This window comes from Trachinotus anak, unplaced genomic scaffold (assembly GCF_046630095.1).
Source record: "Trachinotus anak isolate AG129_WGS33_773 ecotype Australia unplaced genomic scaffold, CSIRO_AGI_Tana_v1 ptg000051l, whole genome shotgun sequence".
Lineage (NCBI taxonomy): Eukaryota > Metazoa > Chordata > Actinopteri > Carangiformes > Carangidae > Trachinotus > Trachinotus anak.
In genome coordinates, this window is record NW_027273902.1 from 442,501 (window position 1) to 465,049 (window position 22,549).

The 22,549-nt window shown below is 42.9% G+C and overlaps 4 protein-coding genes across 8 annotated transcripts in view; 3 read left to right on the plus strand and 1 right to left on the minus strand.

Moving 5' to 3' along the window:
- Positions 1-6,803, plus strand: part of ap4b1 (adaptor related protein complex 4 subunit beta 1) — a 29,982-nt gene extending 23,179 nt beyond the window's left edge. For 4 of the 5 annotated variants that reach the window (XM_071473358.1, XM_071473357.1, XM_071473361.1 and 1 more), the window contains 5 exons: positions 3,489-3,584; positions 3,701-3,851; positions 4,642-4,730; positions 4,842-4,907; positions 6,718-6,803. In XM_071473358.1, coding sequence (XP_071329459.1) covers positions 3,489-3,584; positions 3,701-3,707 — 103 coding nt within the window. In that variant the 3' untranslated portion in view covers positions 3,708-3,851; positions 4,642-4,730; positions 4,842-4,907; positions 6,718-6,803. The remainder of the gene's footprint in view (positions 1-3,488; positions 3,585-3,700; positions 3,852-4,641; positions 4,731-4,841; positions 4,908-6,717) is intronic. The other variant, XM_071473359.1, reaches the window with a different exon arrangement.
- LOC139615422 (alpha-1,3-mannosyl-glycoprotein 4-beta-N-acetylglucosaminyltransferase C-like) lies at positions 4,863-7,984 on the plus strand. Its single transcript, XM_071473356.1, has 3 exons — positions 4,863-4,907; positions 6,801-6,972; positions 7,074-7,984. The coding sequence occupies exons 1-3, from the start codon at positions 4,863-4,865 to the stop codon at positions 7,982-7,984; spliced, it is 1,128 nt and encodes a 375-aa protein (XP_071329457.1).
- A 1,932-nt stretch (positions 7,985-9,916) lies between these two features.
- Positions 9,917-13,288, minus strand: cfap126 (cilia and flagella associated protein 126). The gene is made up of 5 exons (XM_071473374.1): positions 13,120-13,288; positions 12,944-13,006; positions 12,326-12,400; positions 12,010-12,210; positions 9,917-10,344 (listed from the first exon to the last, which is right to left on the minus strand). Exons 1-5 carry the CDS (start codon positions 13,144-13,146, stop codon positions 9,979-9,981), a joined length of 732 nt encoding a protein of 243 aa, XP_071329475.1. The 5' UTR covers positions 13,147-13,288; the 3' UTR covers positions 9,917-9,978.
- A 719-nt stretch (positions 13,289-14,007) lies between these two features.
- On the plus strand, positions 14,008-21,839 carry ccnq (cyclin Q). Its single transcript, XM_071473372.1, has 5 exons — positions 14,008-14,347; positions 15,244-15,427; positions 15,994-16,126; positions 18,347-18,565; positions 20,591-21,839. Exons 1-5 carry the CDS (start codon positions 14,200-14,202, stop codon positions 20,678-20,680), a joined length of 774 nt encoding a protein of 257 aa, XP_071329473.1. The 5' UTR covers positions 14,008-14,199; the 3' UTR covers positions 20,681-21,839.
- The last annotated feature ends 710 nt before the right edge of the window (positions 21,840-22,549 follow it).

The following is a 22,549-nucleotide window of genomic DNA, read 5'->3' on the forward strand; positions in this document are numbered from 1 at the left end:
TAGTGACCGCACTGGAGGCTCCGCTTACAAAACCGAGGCGAGTCCTTCACAGCGTCCTGCGGCCTGAGCAGCGCCCGGACCACGCTGAAGCGCTTCTGGTCAGAGCAGGGGCTGAATGGAGGGATGGTTCTCCATCATGCCCCCCCACAGGCCTGGGCTGTGAAGCAAGCTGAACATACCCAGGATAACTTTTCATCGTTTACTGAACCTGACGTTGTCCGCCTCCATGACCTGTTCTGCCAGGCTGGTTTTCCACTGGCTCAGTCAACCCCGGGTTTACCTGTCCAGGTGCGTTCATGTGAAAGAGGCGGAGTTTTGAACCTTAAGCAGCGTCATCAGAACCATGAATATAGTTTTAATATATGAGGAGAAACGCTGATACCTGCAGGTGACTTACATCCTAAAGTGATATAAAGCAAGAAGATGTAAACAATATGATCACATGACTACAATTAAAACAGAAACACTAGAAATAATTTCCAGTTAATTTCCAAGGATACAGGCCTAAAGTAAATCAGGGCAGTAATTATCATTAAGTTTCTTACTGAGTATTTTCACTCTTGTCTGATGATGAACAAACTATGAGGAACGTGACAGAGATATGTCAGACCTGCTGCAGAGAGTAGTCCCTGTCTGACGTCAGTTATTGAAATGTTCATTTCCAATAGTGAAGTATCGATCAGTGTGTGGATCATTGATCTGATCAGAGACATCACAGGTTTAGTTTTTATCTCCAGTTTTGGAAAGACTCCAACAGCAAAACAAACCGACTGATTTTATATAAATATACTGCTCATTATCAAAAAAGTCAAAGTCAAAGTAGCTTTATTGTCAATTTCTTCACATGTTAAGACATACAAAGGAATGGAAAGGACGTTTCCCACTCTCCTGCGGTGAAACATAAAGTGCACACTGCGCAGGCACGACAGATAAGACAAGACAGATAAGACAAGAAAATAAAAATAACTAAATGAGATACGTAAATAACTGGGAGTGGCAGCAGGAGTTTCTGTGCAAGTTGGGTTATTGTAGTGCAAAGGTGATTCAGTAAAGGCAGCAATTTGACATTAATAGTGGATAATAGTAGAAAGTGGATAGCAGCCAGTTTCAGTTCGTGTGGTAAGTGGTCATATAAACAGAATACAGGTAACGGAAGTGCAGGGGACAGAGTCCTGAGTGATTTTCCTTTCGGGGGGGGGGTCAGCTTCCTGTCAGTCTGGGGGGTATGGCTGGGGGGAGTGAGGGGAGAGAGTTTAGCTTCCTGATAGCTTGGTGTATGAGGCTGTTGCTGAGTCTGGTGGTGCGGCAGTGAAGGCTCTTATACCTTCTTCCAGAGGGTAGGAGGCTGAACAGTCTGTGTGCAGGGTGGTTGGTGTCGCCCGCCATCGAGATGGCTTTCCGGGTGAGGCGGGTGGTATAGATGTCTTCCAAGGAAGGGAGTGTGGCACCAATGATCCTGCTAGCTGTGTTCACTATGCGTTGCAGTGACTTCCTGCTGTAATCAGTGCAGCCACCGCCCCACACAGTGATGCAGCTGGACAGGATGCTTTCAGTGGTGCCCCTGTAGAATGTGTTCAGGGTGGGTATGGGAGCTTTCGCTTTCTTCAGCTTGCAGAGGAAGTAGAGGCGCTGCTGGGCTTTCCTCGCCAGTGATGCAGAGTTGGTGGCCCAGGAGAGGTCCTCACTGATGTGCACCCCCAGGAATTTGGCGCTGCCCACTCTCTCCACAGCAGCACCATCGATGGTCAGTGGTGGGTGTTCAGTGTGGCTCTTCCTGAAGTCCACCACAATCTCCTTTGTTTTTCTGACATTCAGCAGGAGGTTGTTGTCCCTGCACCACGTGGTCAGAAGGTTGACCTCCTTCCTGTAGTGGGTCTCGTCGTTCTTGGTGATGAGACCCGCCAGAGTTGTGTCGTCCGCAAACTTCACCATGTGATTGGTGCTGTAGGTTGGTGTGCAGTCGTGAGTCAGCAGGGTGAAGAGCAGGGGACTGAGCACACAGCCTTGTGGGGCCCCTGTGCTGAGTGTGATGCTGTCCGAGGTGTTGTTGCCGACTCGTACTGCTTGTGGCCTCTCGCTGAGGAAGTCCAGGATCCAGTTGCAAAGTGAGGTGTTGAGCCCCAGCTGGTCCAGTTTGCAGATGAGTTGTTATTATTTATTTATTAATTCTCAACTCTCGTGTCCCTGTCAGGATCCTGTAGAAATGATGACTCAGTTTTTCCAGTGATCTGATTGGTCAGTAGTCTGGCTGTTGACAGGTTTTGATCTGATAACCTGCTCCTTAGCTCCAGAGTTAAACCTGAAGTTACCTGGATAACCTCAAATCCTATTTTGTAGCACAGATAAACAAGCCCTAAAACAAACCCTAAAAAATGGTAATGATAGGGCTGAAGAATTAATTAAAATATAATGGAAAGTGCAGTATGGCCAAGTGGAATATCCAAACCATCATTGCATATCATTCAGCCCTAAATACTAGTGTGAAAAATAAAAATTTGATGAGGAGTAAGCAGTAGAAGTTAACCAGCAGCAGCTTTCTGAACAAGCTGAAGTGCTAACGTGACCGACGAGGGCCAACCTTCAGGGAGCCTGAGGGAAACGAGGCAGATTCAAAAAACATGAAAATATACAAGAAATACAACAACTAATGAATTAACTGCAAATACGCTGCAAATACAGAAATGATGCAAAAACACAAACCTCCAAAACTAACCCAACACAAAAAATGCAAAAAGTTGTTCCACCCTGCGCGCGCCCCCCCCCCCCCCCCCCCCCCCCCCCCCCCCCCCACCCAGAAGGCCTGGAGCACTTCTGTTGTGTTGTTTGAGTATATCCTTTTTAATGTTGCATTTGTCCTGGGGGTTTGTGTGTTTTTGGTTTTGGATCATTTCTGTATTTGCAACATGTTTGCTGTTAATTTATTATTTGCAGCACATTTATGTTGTATTTGTTGTATATTTTCATACGTTTGTGAATTTGCAGCTTGTTTCTTCTAATGGAAGTGTTTTGGGCCATCGCAGTGCGTTTGGATCAGCAGAACTTCAGGAAATGATAAACACATGAGTCATTTACTACAAGTCTCAACCAGATAAAAGCATTTTTCAATTCTTCAGAGTCTGATTCATGGTCTGACTATTGATTTTGATGAAGTTACGACATCCAGCAGATACATAGTAGAAGATGATATTGAGGAGCTTGGTGGCTCCGAATGTCACAGGGCAATATTCAACAGAGCAACAGTCGAGTGTCCTTTACTAAACGTTCCTTTCATCATTATTTGACTCACATGCTGAGGATGAGTTTGTAAACGTGCGTATTAGATTCAGCTTGTTCAGTTTGGTCCCTCAACACACACAGTCTGTTCTGTCACTGTCTGAGCCCTCTGAAACATTCAGCAACTGAATTATTTACCAATGTGTTGACTAAGTTACACACCAGTATAATGGATGAGGTGTGTGTGTGTGTGTGTGTGTCTTGGTATCTTATAGGAAATGCGACGACATTCAAGAAAGAAGAGTATTTTGGCAGTTCTGCTTCTCGTCGCGGGATTGTACTTCATTAGCCATTCAGACTTCCTCATTGCTGTAAGTACACACACACACACCCCACCCCCAAACACGTAAAACATCCATGGTTGAGCATTGATGGCAAAGTTACCCTTCACACACACTCTGACAATAACATGTGTTTTCTTTTGCAGGGCCTGACAAGGTCACATGAACAGAGTCCAAAAGACTTATCCTGGCAGGCAGAGAGGTTGGTCAGTAAGGAGTCCTGGCTGGAACAGGGGATGTACCTGCCTCTCAATGTGTCCTATCAGCTGCTTGCTGGAGCACCGTCTACTCAACAGAGTGAGTGAAACACTTTTTGTGCCACATTAAGATGGATTAATGTGAAAGTTAGTTATTTCTGAGCTGTTGTCTTGTCACAGGAAACCACGGAAAACACTGAACACAAAAAGGGGTAATTTTGGAGTCATGGTAACAGTTGCTAGTGTTCCAGTGGTTACACAGGAGGATGTGGAATATAATGTTTGTGCACCACCTTTGCATATTTGTACATGTGAGCAGCGTAGCAGTGTAGTGTACGTGCACTTTAGTCTGTCGGGACCTAAATGCCACAACTGCTCAAGACCTAAGTTCCTCTGAGCTTCAGCTACAGTAGACCATGAGCCAGGAAGAAGAACAACACTAAGGCTGGAAAATTCTACATCTACATTATCACTGTGTCATTGACACCATAGAAGAAGATTACCATAGAAGTGATTTTTAGTAATTTTTCTGGCAGGCTCCATCCACACTGACATGTTTTATTTTTAAACTCTTCTCTTCTTCACTGTTTCCTCCTCCGTCCACTCTCCTCCAGAGTCTTCAGCCTCTAAAACAGAGACTTTCAGAAAACGCTGCTGGACCCGTTTTAGTCTAAACCTCCAGGTTGTGTTGTAGTCTGGACGGACACAAACAGAGACCTTTAGACGCCCACGGTGGCTCCTGATTGGCTCTTATCAGCCTGGACTTCCAGTGGTGAAACAACATGGAGAATGAATGAAAGTGTTACTGACCTTGTTGACTTTGCAGCAGCTGTTGTTCAGCTCAGTTCTGTGTTTAAACTCTACAACTGTCTTTGCTGTTCCTGCTTCAGGGGATTTTCTGGAACCAACTGAGAGTAGACAATCTGCTTCCTGTTGACACTGATTCATGATTACCCACTGTGAGCAAATAGTCATGTATGTAAGTTTGCAGAGATCGATTCTGATATGGAACTAAAGTGGTCGTCTGGATGGAGGTTGTTCAGCGTGGACATAGCCTCAGTTCAGAAGAATAATCCTCAAACTTGTTCAGACAGGAAGGAGAAAGGTGAAGATGAGCAGAGAGCAGCAAGATGGAGGAGAGATTCTTTCAGCTGAGGTGAGACAGACAGCACAAAATCATCAGAGTGTGTGTGAGAGAGAGATGAGGACATTTTGGCTGGTCCTCACCAGGGACAGTTTGACAGTGAAGACTTGGTTTTAGGGTTAGAATAAGGTTTAGGTTGTTGTTAAGGTACAACTACATTTATCCTTGCTCTTAATCTTTCCGGGAGACTTTCCTTTAGATGTGCCCCCCTGCGTGTCATTCCACTTCAGGGAATCTCAAGGCTGACTCACTAACTTGACTGTCAGCCTGTGGACAAGTGAAATCATTTTTAATCTTTTTTTGTTCAGAAGCAGCACCCGTTGCACTTTCACCTATTGATGTTTCTGCTGTCGAGCTTCTGAGCAGGAAATGACTATAAACCCTTCACACGCCAACTTTTCCTCAGACCGCTGCTTTGCTGGTGATGTTTTTCACTAGTTTCTAGCTTGCGTGTTGCTAGCGCGTAGTGAGACACTTAACCTTTTGCTCAGTTTTTTTGTCTTTAGTAAGACAGATTAAAGGACTTAGGAATTTGATCCTGGAGAGATCTTAAATTGGTGGCTGTTTGTTAGATTAGTGGAACTGGATCAGCAGGGATGGCAGTTTGAGCACGGAGCGTTCCATTCAGATGACAGCACCTGTCGGGCCAGTGAGACTGGTAACTGTAGTTCAGCCTCAGGCCACATTCAGACTGACATGAGCTCTGTGTGTGAAAAATGCAGCCGTTAAGCTTCAGCAAAAAACTTCATCTGGCAAAAAGTTGGACTTGACTCAAGTCCTGCTGCAGCGTGATGTAATCTAGGGAGGTGCTGCATTTGCCAATCAAATACATGCAAGTGCACCTTCCTGTAACATGAATACCTTTTTGTATTTTTTACTTTGCTTTATTCAAATCTTTTGTCTGGTTCTCACCAGTACCTGAAGCAACACTCCCCCACCAACACAGGCCCGGGGTTGTTTCAACTGATTGTGTTCCGTCTAAGCAGATAAGATGTAAATGAAGACAATGGTCAAGTATTTGAATATCTGCTCTTTGAGGGAGCCATTTAAGGCCACTTTGAAGTTATATTAGGTCAGAGTAAGAAAAGCCCAGCAGACGTTTAGGCCCATCAGGCTGCTGTATACACCAGTTAACATTTTTGGCACATTGCACTGTGTAATAATAATATGTATGTTGTTTATTAATCCGCGATGATGTGAAGATGATGAAGAAAACTCCGCTGACACCGTCTTACTTGTATATAAAGAGGTTTATTACAAAGAAGTCCAGCATCAAATCAAGCACCCTGGGTTGCCTGAGAGAGGAGTCGAGCCAATATGATTCTCCTCTGAGTAACTGCTCTAACTACCCGTCTATAGAGGTTGGTTGTCTTCATGAACCTAAGACAACGTATATGGTCCATACCATAAAAGGCCTCATTTTCAGAGAGACAGTCATCTCCCAAAGCACCTGGACCTAAGACCAAAGAAGGCCACATTTTCCTAAACAGAGAAGCACCCACCTCCCAGTGCATCCTCTGACCTGGGGTCCCCATCTAAACATACCAAACCCATGAAGTTACATATCCTATAGAACTTCAGATACTACATGTACTTATATATTGATGACAGATGCTTTTGTCTCAAAGACTGTAAAAAGCCATTCAGCCTTTATAGGGACATCAGCTGGATGTCACAAATTTTAAGTGCATCCTTCCCAAACAAACAACTAAGAGCACAATTAGTGCTGGAGAAGAAATGCTTAGAGCTGTTATTTTAACACTTTATAAATGGTACAGTTGAAAAAGAAAAACCTCACTGTGTCTGTCCTGACATGTTTCAGGGTTTCTATCTGTTGGGTTATCGTCAGTAAAGAGGAAGAAGGGCAGCTATCTAATCCCCACCTTGCAGTCCCTCTTCTCCCAGTCGTCGCCTGAAGAACGCTCCTCCATGGTGGTGGTTGTGCTGCTGGCAGACTTCGATGTCAGCTGGAGAGTTGCTACAGCGAGGGAGATCAAAACTAAATTTGCCCCAGAGCTGGAACAAGGCCAGCTGGTGGTCCTCCATGTTCCTCAGGACTGGTACCCTCCTCTTTCAGGTGCAGTGCACGTGCGATCCTACTTGTGTCCAAATTCACTCGCAGCCATGTCTCGACTGTTTGACGCGGTGATACTGATGACGTCTCTGATTCTCCTGTAGGTCTAAAAAGGAACTATAATGACGCTCCAGAAAGGGTATCGTTCCGCTCCAAGCAGAACTTGGATTACTCTTTCCTGATCCACTACAGTGCCGGCCTTGGCCAGTACTACCTCCAGCTGGAGGACGACGTCTCCTCTGCCAAAAACTTCCTTACCACCATCAAGAGGCACGTTGAGGAGCAGGAGGCGAAGAAAACCACTTGGGCAATGTTGGAGTTTTCAGCCCTTGGCTACATCGGAAAACTCTACAGGTCAGCCCAGCTTCCTCTCCTGGTCCGCTTCCTCTTCCTCTTCTACCAGGAAATGCCCTGCGACTGGTTGATGACTCACTTTCGAGAGTTGCTGACTCAGAAAGAGCCGATCCTCTTTAAACCATCACTGTTCCAGCACATGGGCACCTTCTCCTCGTTCCAAGGAACATACAACAAGCTCAAAGACAAGGACTTTGAGGAGGGGTTCTACACCAATCCTGCAGCTGAAGTTTACTCTGATATGTCCACCTACCAGAAACACTTCCCCAAACTGGCATGGGATGCTGGGGAGGGATTCTTCTGGGGACGCTCCCCAGAAAAAGGAAATTACCTGACTGTGGTGTTCACCGAGCCCACGGTGGTGACAGGGATACTTATCGAAACAGGGTCAGGGGGTAAAGACCTCCTGGAGTCAGCTCAGGTGGAGACAGGCCACGATGTCATTTCCATCAAAGAAGAGGAGAAGAGCTGTAAAGAGTTCCAGTCAGTGGGGGTGTTAGAGAACGGGAGGTTTGAGATGCAGGAGATGGACACAAAGTACAGCTCTGCCTCCTCCTGTCTCAGGATACAGGTCACAGGTGGGCAGAAGGACTGGGTGATCATTAAGAAAATCAGGATCACAACAAAGAGGAGTACACCCCCACACCAAGCAGAGGTGTGAATTCCCGCCAGATGAATAATTTTTGTCCTTGTATGCAGACTGATCATGTGAATTTGTGCCTTGTTACACAGTTTTATTCAGCACTGAAATGTTTCAATTAAACTGTAAAGCTACCGACAGTGTGAAGGGAACATCTGCCCGAGCTCTGTGATCTGTCTTCAACCAAGTGAGGAGATTTGCAATTGTAAACGTCCTTATCTGCAATAAAAAAACCAGGAGCTCCACGTGTACGTAGGTTTTTATGCTTTAAGCAATTACATCACACGCACACAGGAGGTGGGTATTTGTATTGTCTGAATGCTGAAGTGTGGAGGACGCAGTAACTGACTGAATTGATGTGGTTTTATAAAAGTGAGTCAGAGGCAGAGACGTTCCGTGTTGCAGGCGAGCTGTGGTTTGTTTGTCACGGCTGACACGGTCTGACTGTAACACACAGTGTCCTCAATCAGAACACACAGAGATCACCCAGAGCTTGAGAGGAGACGTAAACAAACCACTGACTGACAAACATGTGCTAACGGTCAACCCCTGTTTCCACAGAGGAGAGAACAATAGTTTATTCTTCTGGTCAGTTCGCACAACAATAAGACAACTGATGAAATGGTAACCACAACAGAGACAGGGGAGGGACTGGGTGTAGATAGGCAGTGTGTCAAAGTGGTTTTTAGTCTGGGGGGGGGGGGGACTTCTGTCAGTGATCATGGGTCATACATGTAACAGAAAAAGTTGAAAATTCAGCTTTGATTCAACATTTCTGCAGCACTGATGATGTATATGCTGTTTGTAGTATTTCAACACTGAAATACTAACATCTGATCAATATTGTCTCTGGTGCCAACTGCCAACGTTCCTGCCTAAATATTTCAAATTAAAAGAGGACTGGGGAACAACCATTTAAGGGGGGGGGGACCCTGTGACGTATTCAACTGTTTCAGTTTGAGATGAAAAATAGAACTGAATCATTTGTATGTCATGAGTAAAATCACTGAAAGGTGCTTTTGGAGGGAAACAGTAAAGAGGGGGGGGAGTCGAGCCCTCCCCTAGAGAAAACCCTGTATTCAACTCTTCCAAATGAACATTTGGAGAAGGAGGTACGTCTTAATCTGAACTCAGGAAAACAGCAGGTCAACAAATTAGCAAAGTAGAATTTTCAAGTTCTGTGTCACTGTGCTGTGACCCAACATACGTCTGGGTCCTCGGCCCAAGACTGGCCCACATCTGGGCAGAGTCTGGCTGGTATCCTCCAGTGTTGTCTGACAGCCACAAGATTTTCTGTGTGTGCGGCAGAATTGGTCCAGATGTGGAAGGACCATTGCAACAATGTTAGAATCAGGCTGTATAAGGACCAGAATCTAGTCATTATCTCATTATCTTGTTGCTCTTATAGTTTGCTTAATGTTGTCAATGGTTGTTGGCATAGCATTAGCATATATCAGTTAAACCACAATTAAGTAATGTAAGGTTTAGCATTGTCCCTTTTATGCCTTGTTAGCTGTAGCTACTGTTAAATATTTTCACTTTATATATTTGATCTGTAAGTATAATTTGATAAATATTCCAATTCACATTTAATCATATTGTTAGTTAATATTATGTAAATTTAAATTGATCATGATGTCATTTACTTTCTGGAAGAGTTTCTTTTTTCCAAATTTAATTAAAAGCTTTGTTTTTATTTACATGTTAAGAACCAAATTGTGTCACATAAAGGAAAAAAAGGTCTAGTTTCTGTTTCACTAATTCACTGGTTCATTGTCAGTAACATAATGAGCACTGTCAGGTTGTCTCAGTGTCAGGCATCAATAGATTCAGTAACTCTGATTGATTGAATCATAATTTCTTATCTGTATTAAACATTTTTTAAAAAGCTTTTTTCCCCTCTAATGACCTTATATTCACTTTTCATGATTTAGTTAAATAGGTCACAACCGGTTCTGTTAAAATGCATTTATTTTTGTTGGTATTATTTCCATCCACTACAGAATTGAATGAGTTCACTGGTCTTCCTGTGCATTTCTGTGTGTCTGCATGGAGGATGATGGGGCTGTTTTCTCTGACACACTGCTCACTGGTCTTCCCTTGCTGGTTTCATGGCTGCTCTTGGTTCCCTCCCCAGCAGCAGGGCTCAAGGCTGGTTTCTCTGCAGCTGCAGAGCATTGGCTCAACAGACCGTCTTTCCCAGTAACCTGAGTAGCTTGTTTGTCTTCAGCAGACTGAGCGACAGATCCAACCACAGCTGCCTGCAAGTCCTGGTTCTGGCTGGCAGATCTCTCACCTCCAGTGATGGGGCGGCTCTGAGATGGGGGGCGGGCCTCGGCTGTGGATGAGGCAGCACAGTCCTGCTGTACGTCCCCACAGGTCTGAGAGAAGTGAGAACAGAGATGGAGCAAGATGATCGAGTATACTAGTTTAATCACTAATTTATTTTAACCAAATGTCCGTTTAAAAGTGACAAATACATCAGTGAGACTGATGTAGACCTTAAGTAAATTCTCTGTTCTCCATCTTTGTTGTCAGGATTGTAGCATTAGTTGAATCTATAACATAATAACCCAGTAACTTGAAAAGAAGGCAGAAGCACAGCAGAAAGGCAGATATGCAGTTTCATGCACAGTGATCACAGAGAGCTTTTATTGTAAGTCAACTCCTGAGGCAACACAGAGAACTTAGCTAATGTATCCACCCCAACCTCAGATCAAATGTGAGAGTGGTCCCTCTCATCCACAGAACGAAGCTCCACATTATGGCGGACTGGGTTTCAGCTGACCCCACCTCTGAGAGGCCCCCCCCCTACAGGCACCACAAATCCAGCCTGGAAACCTCTTTGTTCAGGAAGGTATTGTCCTGTGTGTGTGTCATGAATTCCTTGACATCTCCACACCTCCCTTCCCCACAGCCACTCTGCAGGATGACATCTGTTCGATTTCTCTTTTTTGAGATTGTAAAAAAATTCAAATTACAATTAATGAGATGTGTAATACAAATACAATATTTTCCATTTAATATTAGTTGTTGATGTAAGTTAAGAGCAGTTTGTTTTATCTCTGCTCGCAGTCGATCAGTTGTATTGTTGGGAAACACGCTGTATTTGGCCTGAAGCCAGTCTTTGCTCTGTGGGGGTTGATTACTTCAAAGGTCACACCTGTCAAGCTTTACCTGGAAACTGAAAGAGCTTGAAAAGAAAATGTAGGTCTGCCTGAACATTAACAGCACAGTTAACTACTGACTGTCAGAAACAGTCACTGTGTGAAAACAGCAGTGTTGGGGAGTAGTAAACTACATGTAGTTAAACTACTAGTTTAACTACGTGTTGCAGTAACTTGCTGGTAGTTCAGCTACATTCACATGTTCATAGAGATTAAAGCATTTAAATTACTTTTTTATGTGTAGTTAACTACTAAAACTACAAACAATCTTGGGTCATTAACAGAGGGGAAAGAGTTTTTATTTTTATTTTGCCATTGCTCCTCGAGTGTAATTGACCCTCTCTGACCAGCCCCACCCACTGTGGGGGCAGCCCGGGCAATGCAGTGGTCAGGCAGTCACCTCCGTACACTTGATCTTTGTGTAGCACATGTGCAAAAGCCATGGATGGGCACAGCAACAACATCATCGTGGATAAACCTCCTGAATCTCAGCCTTTCATTTCTTTGGTAAATGTATGTCCTGTGAACAATAAGGCATTTTTTGCAATAAACTGGCATGTGAATTTTTTGTATTATGTTTAGCAATATTTTCATATCACATGTACATTGTCAATTTGTGGTTCGAACAGCTTTTTCTAAGTAGCTTTGGTTAACCAAACTAGACTTCTCCCTGCAAGAGCTTTGCTGTGTGATGTAGTGTGATGTAATTGGTAGCTTGCAAAGCTGTGCTTTCAGAGTAGCTTCCCCAACACTGGAAAACACTATGGGCTTGAAAAAAAAAGTTGAGTTCATGGAGAAGCTTTCTGTATATCCTCAAGAAAATACTGGATATGAATCATGTATATACGTGTGTGACTGCAAACAGACTGTGGGCCTAACCTGGTTCCCAACATCCTGCAGCCTCTCTGAGTTTTTGCTGCAGCTGTGTGGCTGAGATTTTCCAGCGTGCTGTGGGTCAAAGCCCCAGGACTTCAGCCTGTTGAGGCCCTCCACTGAGCGGCCCGTTGGGTTGATGCGGTGGACGGGTATACGGGCCGGTAGATCCCAGGTCCCCTTAAAGTCTGGCCATGCACTGCCACTCTGTAACATCACACCCAACACACACACACACACGAGGGTTTGAACTTGTAGGTTTAAAGGACAGAAAGGCCATTTTTAATAAAGAGAGAAAAGAAGAAGTTTGACATGCTCTCACCTTAACCACTCCTGGGAGCAGATGTCCTCTATCATTGGCAATGAAGGTGGTGTGACCCACCTGTGCAGTGGGTCTCTGAACACACATACACACAGGGAGTTTAATTCATGTCACTCATCAAATTTTCAGATGACAAATGCTATTATGGAAGCCTATAGGGGCCTATATTTATATGACAGTGTAAAAACTTGAAAATTAAATAGGAAGTATTATAATTTTCCACATAAATTTTGATTTAGTTGAGTAAAAATGAAAATGCAATAATCCAATTTGCATTTTAAATTACACATACTCCTATAGGCGTTTCATGGCCATATTAAAATAGGAAAAAGAAAAGTTGTTTGACAGAAGTCATATCCAGCTGCACAGTGCACACAATATATTTTAAATTTGAAAATTAAAAAGCATTATAAATAATGTAACCTGATTTTCTCTTTATGCAAACAATATTCAAATCACAATTAAAATTTTCTAACAATTTGGAAATGAAAACGGTATTTTACTTTTTCTTTTCAAAGACTTAACCTGCTGTAAACTGGATATATTCAAATGTAATAAGTGACATCTACCCGCACTCTAATGCATTTACACTTTCATGTCTGGAAAAACCAGTTTCACCTCTTTGAAGCGCTTAGTCTCACACCAGTTCTGCAGCCTCTGCGACCTGAAGGCGCTGTCATACTGAAGATGGAAAATGTAAACGAGGTTATAACAGAATATATGAGCAAAACGAAGCAGCAAAAATATTGAATGGTCCCCATGTTTATCACCCAGGACGCAGACATTTATCTTACCTGATTTGCTGAGTAACTGGAAGACATTTCTGCATCTTTCTACAGCCTTGTCTGTTTTTGTTGACTCGTTGCATAGCAACACAATTAAACTGAACACAATTAAACCTGGACAGAAACGGCAACACAGGGTAACGACTCATGGGGAAAAGAACACACCGCACACTGGGAATAACTTTTACTTTGAAGGTTTGTAACCGGAAGTGTAGTGGTAGGTTAATTTGATGAGGACCAACTTTGCTGATGAAAGCATATCGTGCTCAGATATTGTGTTGTCTTTACATATAACAGATTTATTTACACGATGCTTCCGTTTACATGTGATTTACCTCTATGAGTTTCCTCAACGAGCCTCTTTTCTAGGAACGTAGACACAAAGACATTTATTTTGAAATCATAGACCGGAAAATCAACTATTTTTCTTCCGGTAACTAACGTTCCTTGCAACCATGGATGTTAGGGTTGCCAGGTCCGCGGCTTTCCCGCGGAATTAAGCTACTTTTGAAGAGGTGCCACCGGTTGAATTTTTCCTCCGCTGGTTGGATAGACCTATTTTGCATGTAAACTACATTAATAATACCTATAATTAAAAATTAAATATCTGAATTGAATAATTTATCCATACCCAAATCCTACCAAACTGACTCAAGATCAGGAGGTTACACACACTAATTACAGCTTGGGAAACCTGCTTTAATGCAGGCAAACTAAACATTTGTGGTGTTATTTTGTAAGTGTGTATTTATTACGATACAACTGGCGATGACAGCAAAGCCGCTCGACTTTAAAAACTGCCTGTGCTTTCACGAAGGCATATCTTTGGTTCTGGTCCTGGGCTGGATTCGTCACACAGATCTGGCAACCCTGATGGATGTATGCTAGCAACAAGCGGAGGCAGTGAAGACATGCGCAGATGTCGCCCATGCCTCCATCTTCTGTCTGCTTCCTAAGTACCACAACTGCACAGAGTTAAAACTCTCCGGCTGACTGTCTTATCGCCAACTAGCCGTCCTCTTGTCGAGTTTCGTAGCCCGTCTTTCTTTGTACTCGACGGTTGACGGTCCCGCTGAGGCTCCGTGGGCCATGGAGGGTCCGTCCCGTCGTTCGTCTGTCGCCCGTGAAGGAGCGCTGTGGCCGGCGGGCAGGAGAGACTCCGGCGGGGAAGCAGAGTCTGATCCTGCCCGGGACATGAAAACACACTTCCGCGTCTGTCGCTTCATCCTGGAGACAGGTAACTCTCAGGACTCATGGTGAACCCAAGGAGCTCGTATCTACTTGGAAAAGAGGAATAAAGATTGAAAGTTATCCATGATGAAAAAAAAAAATAAATCGAGTTCCAATTACAAAGTGCAGTGTTTTACTTTTGACTTATGACAAAACCGTGATTAACTATCTCATACTGTCAACGTAGTGAGTTAAACCTCGTTATATCAACTCTGACTTCACAGGTCAAATTGATTTAGTATCTTATAATCTCCACTTATTAAGTGTACTTGTCTTTTTTTTTTCTTTTTTTTAATCATGCCCTAATTTTCAAACCTTTTTTTCAGTGGAAATGGGCTAGAAATGTAGAAACACTAGTCATCTGGTCAGTTTGATGAGTGCTCGTTTAGTTCTATTGTTATTGATTATTGTCTATTTCACCACACATCTGGTCCACCAAGCAGGGGTGCTGACAGGGATTTTGGGCCCTTGAAAAGAACATCTCACTGGACACCACCACCACCACCACCGGCCAACCCTGACAATATAACCCAGCACAGACACACACAGCAGGCACTGTTGGATTTAGGACTGAAACCCTCCATAACAAAATGTGCTCAAGGCCGTTTCTTACAGTGTAAATGTAATTTTAATGGTAAAATTCTTGACTGGAAAATTCTCTTAACATTAATTAATAACTTGAAAATAAATGTAACGTAAATATACATTAACCCCTTCAATTAAAATAAATGAACATTAGCAACTATAGAATGATGTAACATCAGAATAAAATCAGCAGCAGCCGTAAATAAAAGCTTCAAACCAAAACAAATAGATCTGCTGGATATGAAAATGTGTGAATGAATGTATCAAAGATGACGAGAACCCAAACTGGATTTTGATCACTGCTCCCTCCTCCCTCAGGGGTGAAGCTGGGTATGCGCTCGGTGCCCGTGGCCACAGCCTGTGTGTTATATCACCGTTTCTTTGAACGCGTCTGCATGCGTGCGTATGAGCCCTACCTGGTGGCCATGAGCTGTGTGTACCTGGCCGGCAAAGTGGAGGAGCAGCACATCAGGACCCGTGACATCATCAACGTAAGCCACAGGTAATATGCTTCATTTAGTACCTTTGACATGACCCAGCTCTTGACCACATCCAGAGTGATAAATCATTTCACTGACAGAACAAAAAGTCTGCAACAATTTCCATAATTAATGAAGTGTTTGAATCGTTTCTTGAGCAGTAAAGTCAGATAGAGTCCAGCTCCAGAGTTTCCACTGTTCTCGGTTTCATTTTATTATAAATTGAGCATCTTGGGGGTTTGGACCTTCGGGTTTGACTAATTTTTCTGACGTATCAGCCTTTTCTCAATCAGTAAAATAATTGAGAAAAGATTAACTGATAATTGAAAAAATAAACTTTTCACCTTTTAGTACAGCTGGACAGCTTTTGCTAGTGTTTGATACATAACAACAGATCTGTCATCCAACGTGTCCACAGTGGTTTTAGTTGGTAATAAGTTGAAATATGAACAGAGTATTTTACTGCAGGATTTATTTTTTTTTGCTCATCACTGTTTGTTTGCCGTGTTACTCGGAGCGGTCACCTCAAATGCTCTCTGCCCCCTCTCCCCTCCCGCTCCCCGTCTCTCCTTCCGTTCCTCCCTCGCAGGTATTTCAACAGTGGCAGCGCTCCTCTAGAATGTGACAAGGAGTTCTGGGACCTGAGGGACAGCGTGGTGCAGTGTGAGCTCCTCATCCTCCGACAGCTCAACTTCCACGTCTCCTTTGAACACCCTCACAAGGTAAGGTGTGTTTGTGCACATGTGCGTATCCCTGTCCCCCGTGTTTAGTGTTGAGCCTCCTTGTCTGCCTCTGTTACTGTCTGGTGTTGTCATGGTTGTCCCAGTGTGTTTGTGTACAGCCGCTGTACAATCTCTGATTGAAGAGGTGTTTTCAGATATTAGCTGAAAATGCTGTATCACGTCTCCTGGCTGATCTGATCTCTAAGCTTTTCTCTTTTTTTTTTCTCCAATATATTTATTATCATTTTCTTATCACGTCCCGTACACATTGCAACATGCAGTAAAATACACTCACACTCACCTTGTGCTAATATCAGATAGAATACAAATAAAACACAAATATTTCAGCTGAGACCTACATCTCCATCTTCTATGATCTTCATGTTTTGTTCCTCCACAATAAAACTCAGGGTGTTTTCTCACCGACAGCTCGTTTGCTCTGGTCTGATTCAGTTGATGAGTTTGTGAACTTGGATCATTTTCCTCTTGGTTCAGTTTGTTTCACGCAGAGAAAAATTCAGTGAATCAAAAAACATCACTACAAACCACATGAGGACGTTCTCTGCTCTGATTGGTCAGACTGTCTGGAGGGAGCAGGACTAAACACAGGAAGAAGGTCCTGCTCTCTGGACTGTGACGTCCTGTGAAACATGGATCAGCTCTAACATGGATCTGAACAGTTTACCTGCAGACTGTCCAACACCTGGACACTGGTTCACTTCAGGACGTCGTCATGATGCTGCACAGACTCGGACTCTGATTGGACGCTCTGCTGTGAGACGTTTGAGAAGATGGAGCTGATGTTGAGGATGTACGATGACATGCTAACATCACGTGTGACCGTCCAGATCAAACCAGTGAGTTCACCTGCTGATGGGGTCGGATCCAGTCCAGAACCCTTTAACACCAGAAACAAAACGTTTGGGACCAGAGCCAGACCTCCTCCTCAAAAGGGTCTCGGTGTGATTATTTTGGTCCACACCTGAGTGAGATCACTGTTTTCACACCTGGTCAAACGAATCACACCAAGGAGGGAAATGAACCAGGGTTTGGTTTAACTGGACTGAAAGGTGCAGGTGTGAAAGCAGCCTGAGTCTCTACAGACCAACACAGTCCACAAGCTCCTTCATCCACATTCTCAATGACGGAGCATCAGTACTCTTCCAACACAGAGCAGTGGCCCAGTCAAAGTCTAGAAGATTAATTTTTATATATATATATTTTCTCGGCATTTGTGCCATTATTTAATAGGACAGTAGAGAGTGATAGGAAAGAGGCAGAGAGGGGGAATGTCCTGCAGGAAAGAGTCGGGCCGGCGACTTGCCTGCTCAGAGCATTTGTGCTCTCATGGTATGAATCCTAACCTCTCAGGTATCAGTCGCCCCCAAGAGTTTGAGTCTTAAGGATGTTACAAGATGTTTGTCAGAGATGTTCAAAGCCAGCCTCCCTTTAAACTCTGTGTTTTTAACGTTTGTATAAAACATTTCAAACGTCTCTGACGAACATCCTGTGACATAGACAGTGAAGTGAAGCAACTTTCTCTTCCAAACATTTAGCACAAACATCTGGAACATGAGAAGACAGATGACGAAGCTTGACAGGAGTCATGTACATTCTCATTAACCATTTATATTGAAGTAATTTAAATCTTGTATTTATTGTCTATTTTTGCATTTTTGTCTTCTTCTATTGTTGATGAGAGCTAGAGAGATAGATACTTTATTGATCCCTAGAGGAAATTCAGATATGATATTTAGACACGTGCCCCCCCCCCCCCCCCCCCCCTCTTAATTTACAGGTGTTATTTCCTGCTTTGATAGAGGTGATGTATATGACATGACATGAAGCTTTTTAACTGTAAATATTTAAAGTAGTGTTTTTAAGGATCTGATATCTGCGACATATTTGTACTTTTTCAGAGGAGAGTAAAACTACATAAAGACCTGTCATTTTTTGAATACCTGGAATATTCTATAACCTAAATCCTGCTTTTGTCATTTCTTTATTTTACTTCACCCTTGAATTCACTGATCAGAGACTGTAAGTCTCTAACTGACAGAAAAGTCCATCAGAATGACTTTTCCTCACCTGTGATTGGCTGATCACTCTTGTGCTCATCATTAACTTCATGTCTAAACCAAAACAAAGAACCTGAATCACTGTTTGACTCAGATACAGAATTAATAATGTGCAGGTTTCTCTCTGTCTCTCTGTCCTCAGTATTTACTCCACTACCTGTTGTCTGTGAAGTCGCTGGTGAACCGCCACGCCTGGTCTCGAACCCCCGTTGCTGAGACCTCCTGGGCGTTGCTTAGAGACTGTTACCATGGAGCCATGTGCATCCGCCACAAACCTCAACACATTGCCATTGCGACGCTGTATCTGGCTTTGAACAGCTACGGAGTGAAGCTTCCTGTCGGGGAGAGACAGTGGTGGCAGGTGTGTGTTTGTGGTCATGATGACAGAGATTAAAATATAAAACTTTATATAAAATTATAATATTAACAAATAGACCCAGGCTAACATTAGCATTTAGCTTGAATCATGTCTGTGGCCCCTGAGTAAAGACTGAAAGCAGTTGAAGTGTTTGAGGTTATCAGCCTTTAAAGAAATGACAGGTGAGTTGTTCAGTTTGTTTATTTAGGTCCTTTTAAAATATAAACAAAGATAAACAGGTACAGCTGGACAGATCACTGAAATATGAATACAAAATGAAATATTTACCATAATGATATGAAAACTATTATAGAAAATATTTTTGTAATATTGAAAGAGTCGATGCAGTTTAACATAGTTCCTATACAGAGCATGAAACTGGTGTGTTGCTCAGAGTTTATAGCTTTACATGAACAGTGTAATTAAAAACTGTCAGTTTTCATTATCATTAAACACAACACACTACAGATATAGAAAATAAAATACTATATTGAAATGCAATGATTGTGATGTACAGACTAAGAACTGATAATATCATAAAATTACATAAAATATACAGCGAAAATAAAAGAAGCAAAACAGGGATTAAAAACTTTTCACCACCAGGATTAGAATCTTTACTGGCAAAAAAATATAAATGATAAAAGTAATTTTCTATAAATTTGAGGTTGAGGAGCTGGATATGGTTCAGGACAGATCAGCGAACAGTAATGAGCTGAACCGTACAGAGAGACAGTTCATGTGTGGAGGCGTCAGACCTGTGAGGTGAAGCTACTGAAGCTTCAGCTAAAATGTAAACAATAAAAGAAACTGAACATTCACGGGAAGCTGAAGCGTCACAGATGATTAAAGTGTGAACTGTAAATAGTTGAAGCTTTTAAATCTCAGTTGAAAAAGCTGAACTACTTTAAACTAAAGACTTAAGCTTCCACATGGTATAATCTCAACATGCAGCTGAACAGAGAAGCTAAACAGGTTAAAGCTTCATCTGTAGGAAGTGATTAGCAGGACGTCGTCGTTAGCGAATGTTGGTGTGTGCTGGTAGCTGGTCCAGGCCACAACAGCTGAGTAACATAATTTACTCAGTAACAACAACACTGACTGGAGTCTGTTCAGCCTCAAGAGAGACTCTGAGCCTCTCTTCTGATTGGCTGACTGTTTTTACAGTGATCCAATAAAAATATAGCAGATTTCAGGTAAACACTCAGAGAAACCAAATCCTGCAAGGTTGGATGGTGGGTCCAGGTGGGCGGGGCTTGGGGCGTGGCTGAGGGCAGTGACTGTTTTGTTGTGACATCACAAAGTTCCAGAAGTCCTGACAGCTGGTTTTAAGGCTCAGTGTCTGAATACAGGCTGTGTGCATTTCTCTGTGGACTGAGGCTTTGATACTTTCACAGTATTAATATAGAACCTAGACCTGCTTTAGAATCACAAACACATGGACATCTACCTTCAGACTGGATGGAGCTTTAATGGGGGTTTTAAAATCCTTAAAGGCCTTTGTCTTTATGTCCACCTGATGCAGAAAGCGTCACTGATGGAGTCACATTGAGTGTGATTTAAAGCATGTCCGTTATTTAAACTGGTCCATGAGGGAACTGTTACAGTCTGATGGACACAGACAGCAGTCGTAGCCCTGCACAGATGTTCCCTGGTTTTTAGGCTCAGCAGCAGCAGCTTTAACCACAGTGACATCCCCACCCGTCACATCCAGCTCCAGCCGGTCTTCAAAGCAGACGTGCCTCTTGTAAGTGTTAAGTATTAATTGAAGGGTGGTGGCAATTATAGTTTCCCATTGTCAAACAATTTTCTACAAATGAGCTCTCTTTTGTTACAGCTTTGATTTTATAAATCACTACGTCCAAATGTAAATGAACAAAGTCTGGATTTGTTCTGGTTTCTGCTTCAGTTCTCAGGGCAATAAAATCTAGGTCGTTTGAAATGGTGTGTGGACTTTTGATGTCCACTGTCTATTGAGGCCAGGTGTGTAGCTGAAGTGTGTGTGTGTGTGTGTGTGTGTGTGTGTAGGTGCTGTGTGAGGACGTGACCAAAGCAGACATCGACGCTGTGATCTCAGACCTTCTTCAGCTCTACGACATGGAGGCCAAGTGTATCTAAAGGACTCGGCCACAGACCTGCACAGAGGAGACACATGGGAGCTGTTCTGTCTGTGTGTGTTTATCACAGCATGAGTGTGTGTGTGTGTGTGATGCTCTGCATGTAAGGGTTCAGGTGCATTTGTGTACGTGTGTGTCAGAGAGACAGAGGAACACGTTGTTTTGCCCCAGTTAGTCTGTGAGCTGTGACAGAAACTCACCTGCAGCACCGACTCCTGCCACCGTGGGGAGACATTTCTCTGGTCCCTGAGCCTTGCAGAGTTCTGATGTACTGTGGTCAGCACCAGGCTTCTCAAAAACACCTCAGCCCTCAGCACCAGTAACGTCCTCACACACACACACACACACACGTTTTAACTATAGATACTTCTGCCTGGGTTTGAGCAGAAGTTCATCATCTGCTGTTATAAATAATTCACCAATAATTTCAACCAATCAGTGAAAATGCCGGAGGACAGTGACATCAGTTTGATTTCTGTTATTAAATGACATTATCCCAACGCATCTGTTCATTCAGATAAAACCAGACAACAATAAGAATGTAGCTGAGGTTAAGTTTTCAATGTGATCAGCATCCAGAGAAACTCGCTGCATAAATCTACATAAGACAAGGACGATCAGATTTTCTTCACTAATAATACATGTCCTCAATTTTTAAGATACACATTGTAACTCGTGTTGACTTTGCATATTATCATATAAAAAGTCTTTTTAAATGAATACATCACTCGGCTTAACGACCTTTTCACTGTGTCATATTTGAAGTTAATTATAGTGGAATATTTGGCAGATAAGTGCAGCTTTAGTCTTTTCCATCTCCTCAGATCTTTTCATGAATTAGTTGAAAGACAGTTTGTAATTTTTGGCAGATTTGAAATGTGTGGGGACATGATTTGCTGTACGATGTTTCTGTTGTTAAAATTACAGAGTCATAATTTGGACTGCGTACTGTTGAAAGTGAGCCCAGCAGACCTGATATATCCTGTTTCAAGGATGTGTCTGTTGATATTCTGTATGTTTTTATATGAAGTGACAAAAACCAATAATGAATTGATAATATTACAAGTGTCTGTATTTCAAAGCCAGATGCATCTTGTTCCTCTGAGCCATAGAACTGTACTGTTGTTTAGAAACTATTAAAAATACATCAATGAACCACACTGTTGCTCTGGGTGACATGTTCCTTCATCACCATCCTGCTGCCACACATACTCACCACACCACCAAATGTGGAATAATCCGCCGCTGAAAATAATCCCCCACAAATACACCGTTTCCTCCTGTTTGCTGAAAACACCGAACTAGAATCACGTCCTTGTGGTTGTTTCCTCCACCAATCAGCCAAGTATCAGGAAATATGGCCACAACCTCCTCTACAGTGTTGTTACAGCGTTGAATAATGGCCAGAGGTGCTTTTGCAGAACATTAAGATGGCACAGTGAAGATGACCTTTGACCTTTTGGATGAAAAATGTCATCACTTCATCATTTGAGTTAAATTGTGTCATAAATAGTGAATGAATCTATGAGTTATGGCCAAAGGCGTGTTTTGTGAGGTCACAGTGATCTTGGCCTTTGACCTTTGATGAGAATGGGACAGCAGGCACTTGCTGTCACCGGCATGGAGCCATAAAAACACAGTGATCAGCTGTAGAGAATGAAACTAGATTTACTGTGACATTTTTCGAGATTTACGTTCAGAGTAGAATCACTTAGGCTGAGATGAGATAATAAAGACAGTTTAGCTACTGAAGCCAAGTTCACACTTTTACAATAGAAGTGGTTAATGAGAATCTGTATTAATTTACTAATGATTAATACTGACACCCAAACCAGACATGAGCTGTAGGAGGGAGGAGCGGCACCACATT

Excerpts from the sequence above, each read along its gene's own strand:
- LOC139615422 (XM_071473356.1), top strand. The coding sequence starts at position 4,863 with ATGAGCAGAGAGCAGCAAGATGGAGGAGAGATTCTTTCAGCTGAG. Across the intron at positions 4,908-6,800 it reads GAGAGATTCTTTCAGCTGAG|TCGTCGCCTGAAGAACGCTC; the intron begins GTGAGACAGACA and ends CTCTTCTCCCAG. Across the intron at positions 6,973-7,073 it reads CTGGTACCCTCCTCTTTCAG|GTCTAAAAAGGAACTATAAT; the intron begins GTGCAGTGCACG and ends ATTCTCCTGTAG.
- ccnq (XM_071473372.1), top strand. The coding sequence starts at position 14,200 with ATGGAGGGTCCGTCCCGTCGTTCGTCTGTCGCCCGTGAAGGAGCGCTG. Across the intron at positions 15,428-15,993 it reads ATCATCAACGTAAGCCACAG|GTATTTCAACAGTGGCAGCG; the intron begins GTAATATGCTTC and ends CCTCCCTCGCAG. Across the intron at positions 16,127-18,346 it reads CCTTTGAACACCCTCACAAG|TATTTACTCCACTACCTGTT; the intron begins GTAAGGTGTGTT and ends CTCTGTCCTCAG.
- cfap126 (XM_071473374.1), bottom strand. The coding sequence starts at position 13,146 with ATGTCTTCCAGTTACTCAGCAAATCAG. Across the intron at positions 13,007-13,119 it reads CCAGTTACTCAGCAAATCAG|TATGACAGCGCCTTCAGGTC; the intron begins GTAAGATAAATG and ends TTCCATCTTCAG. Across the intron at positions 12,401-12,943 it reads AGACTAAGCGCTTCAAAGAG|AGACCCACTGCACAGGTGGG; the intron begins GTGAAACTGGTT and ends ATGTGTGTTCAG.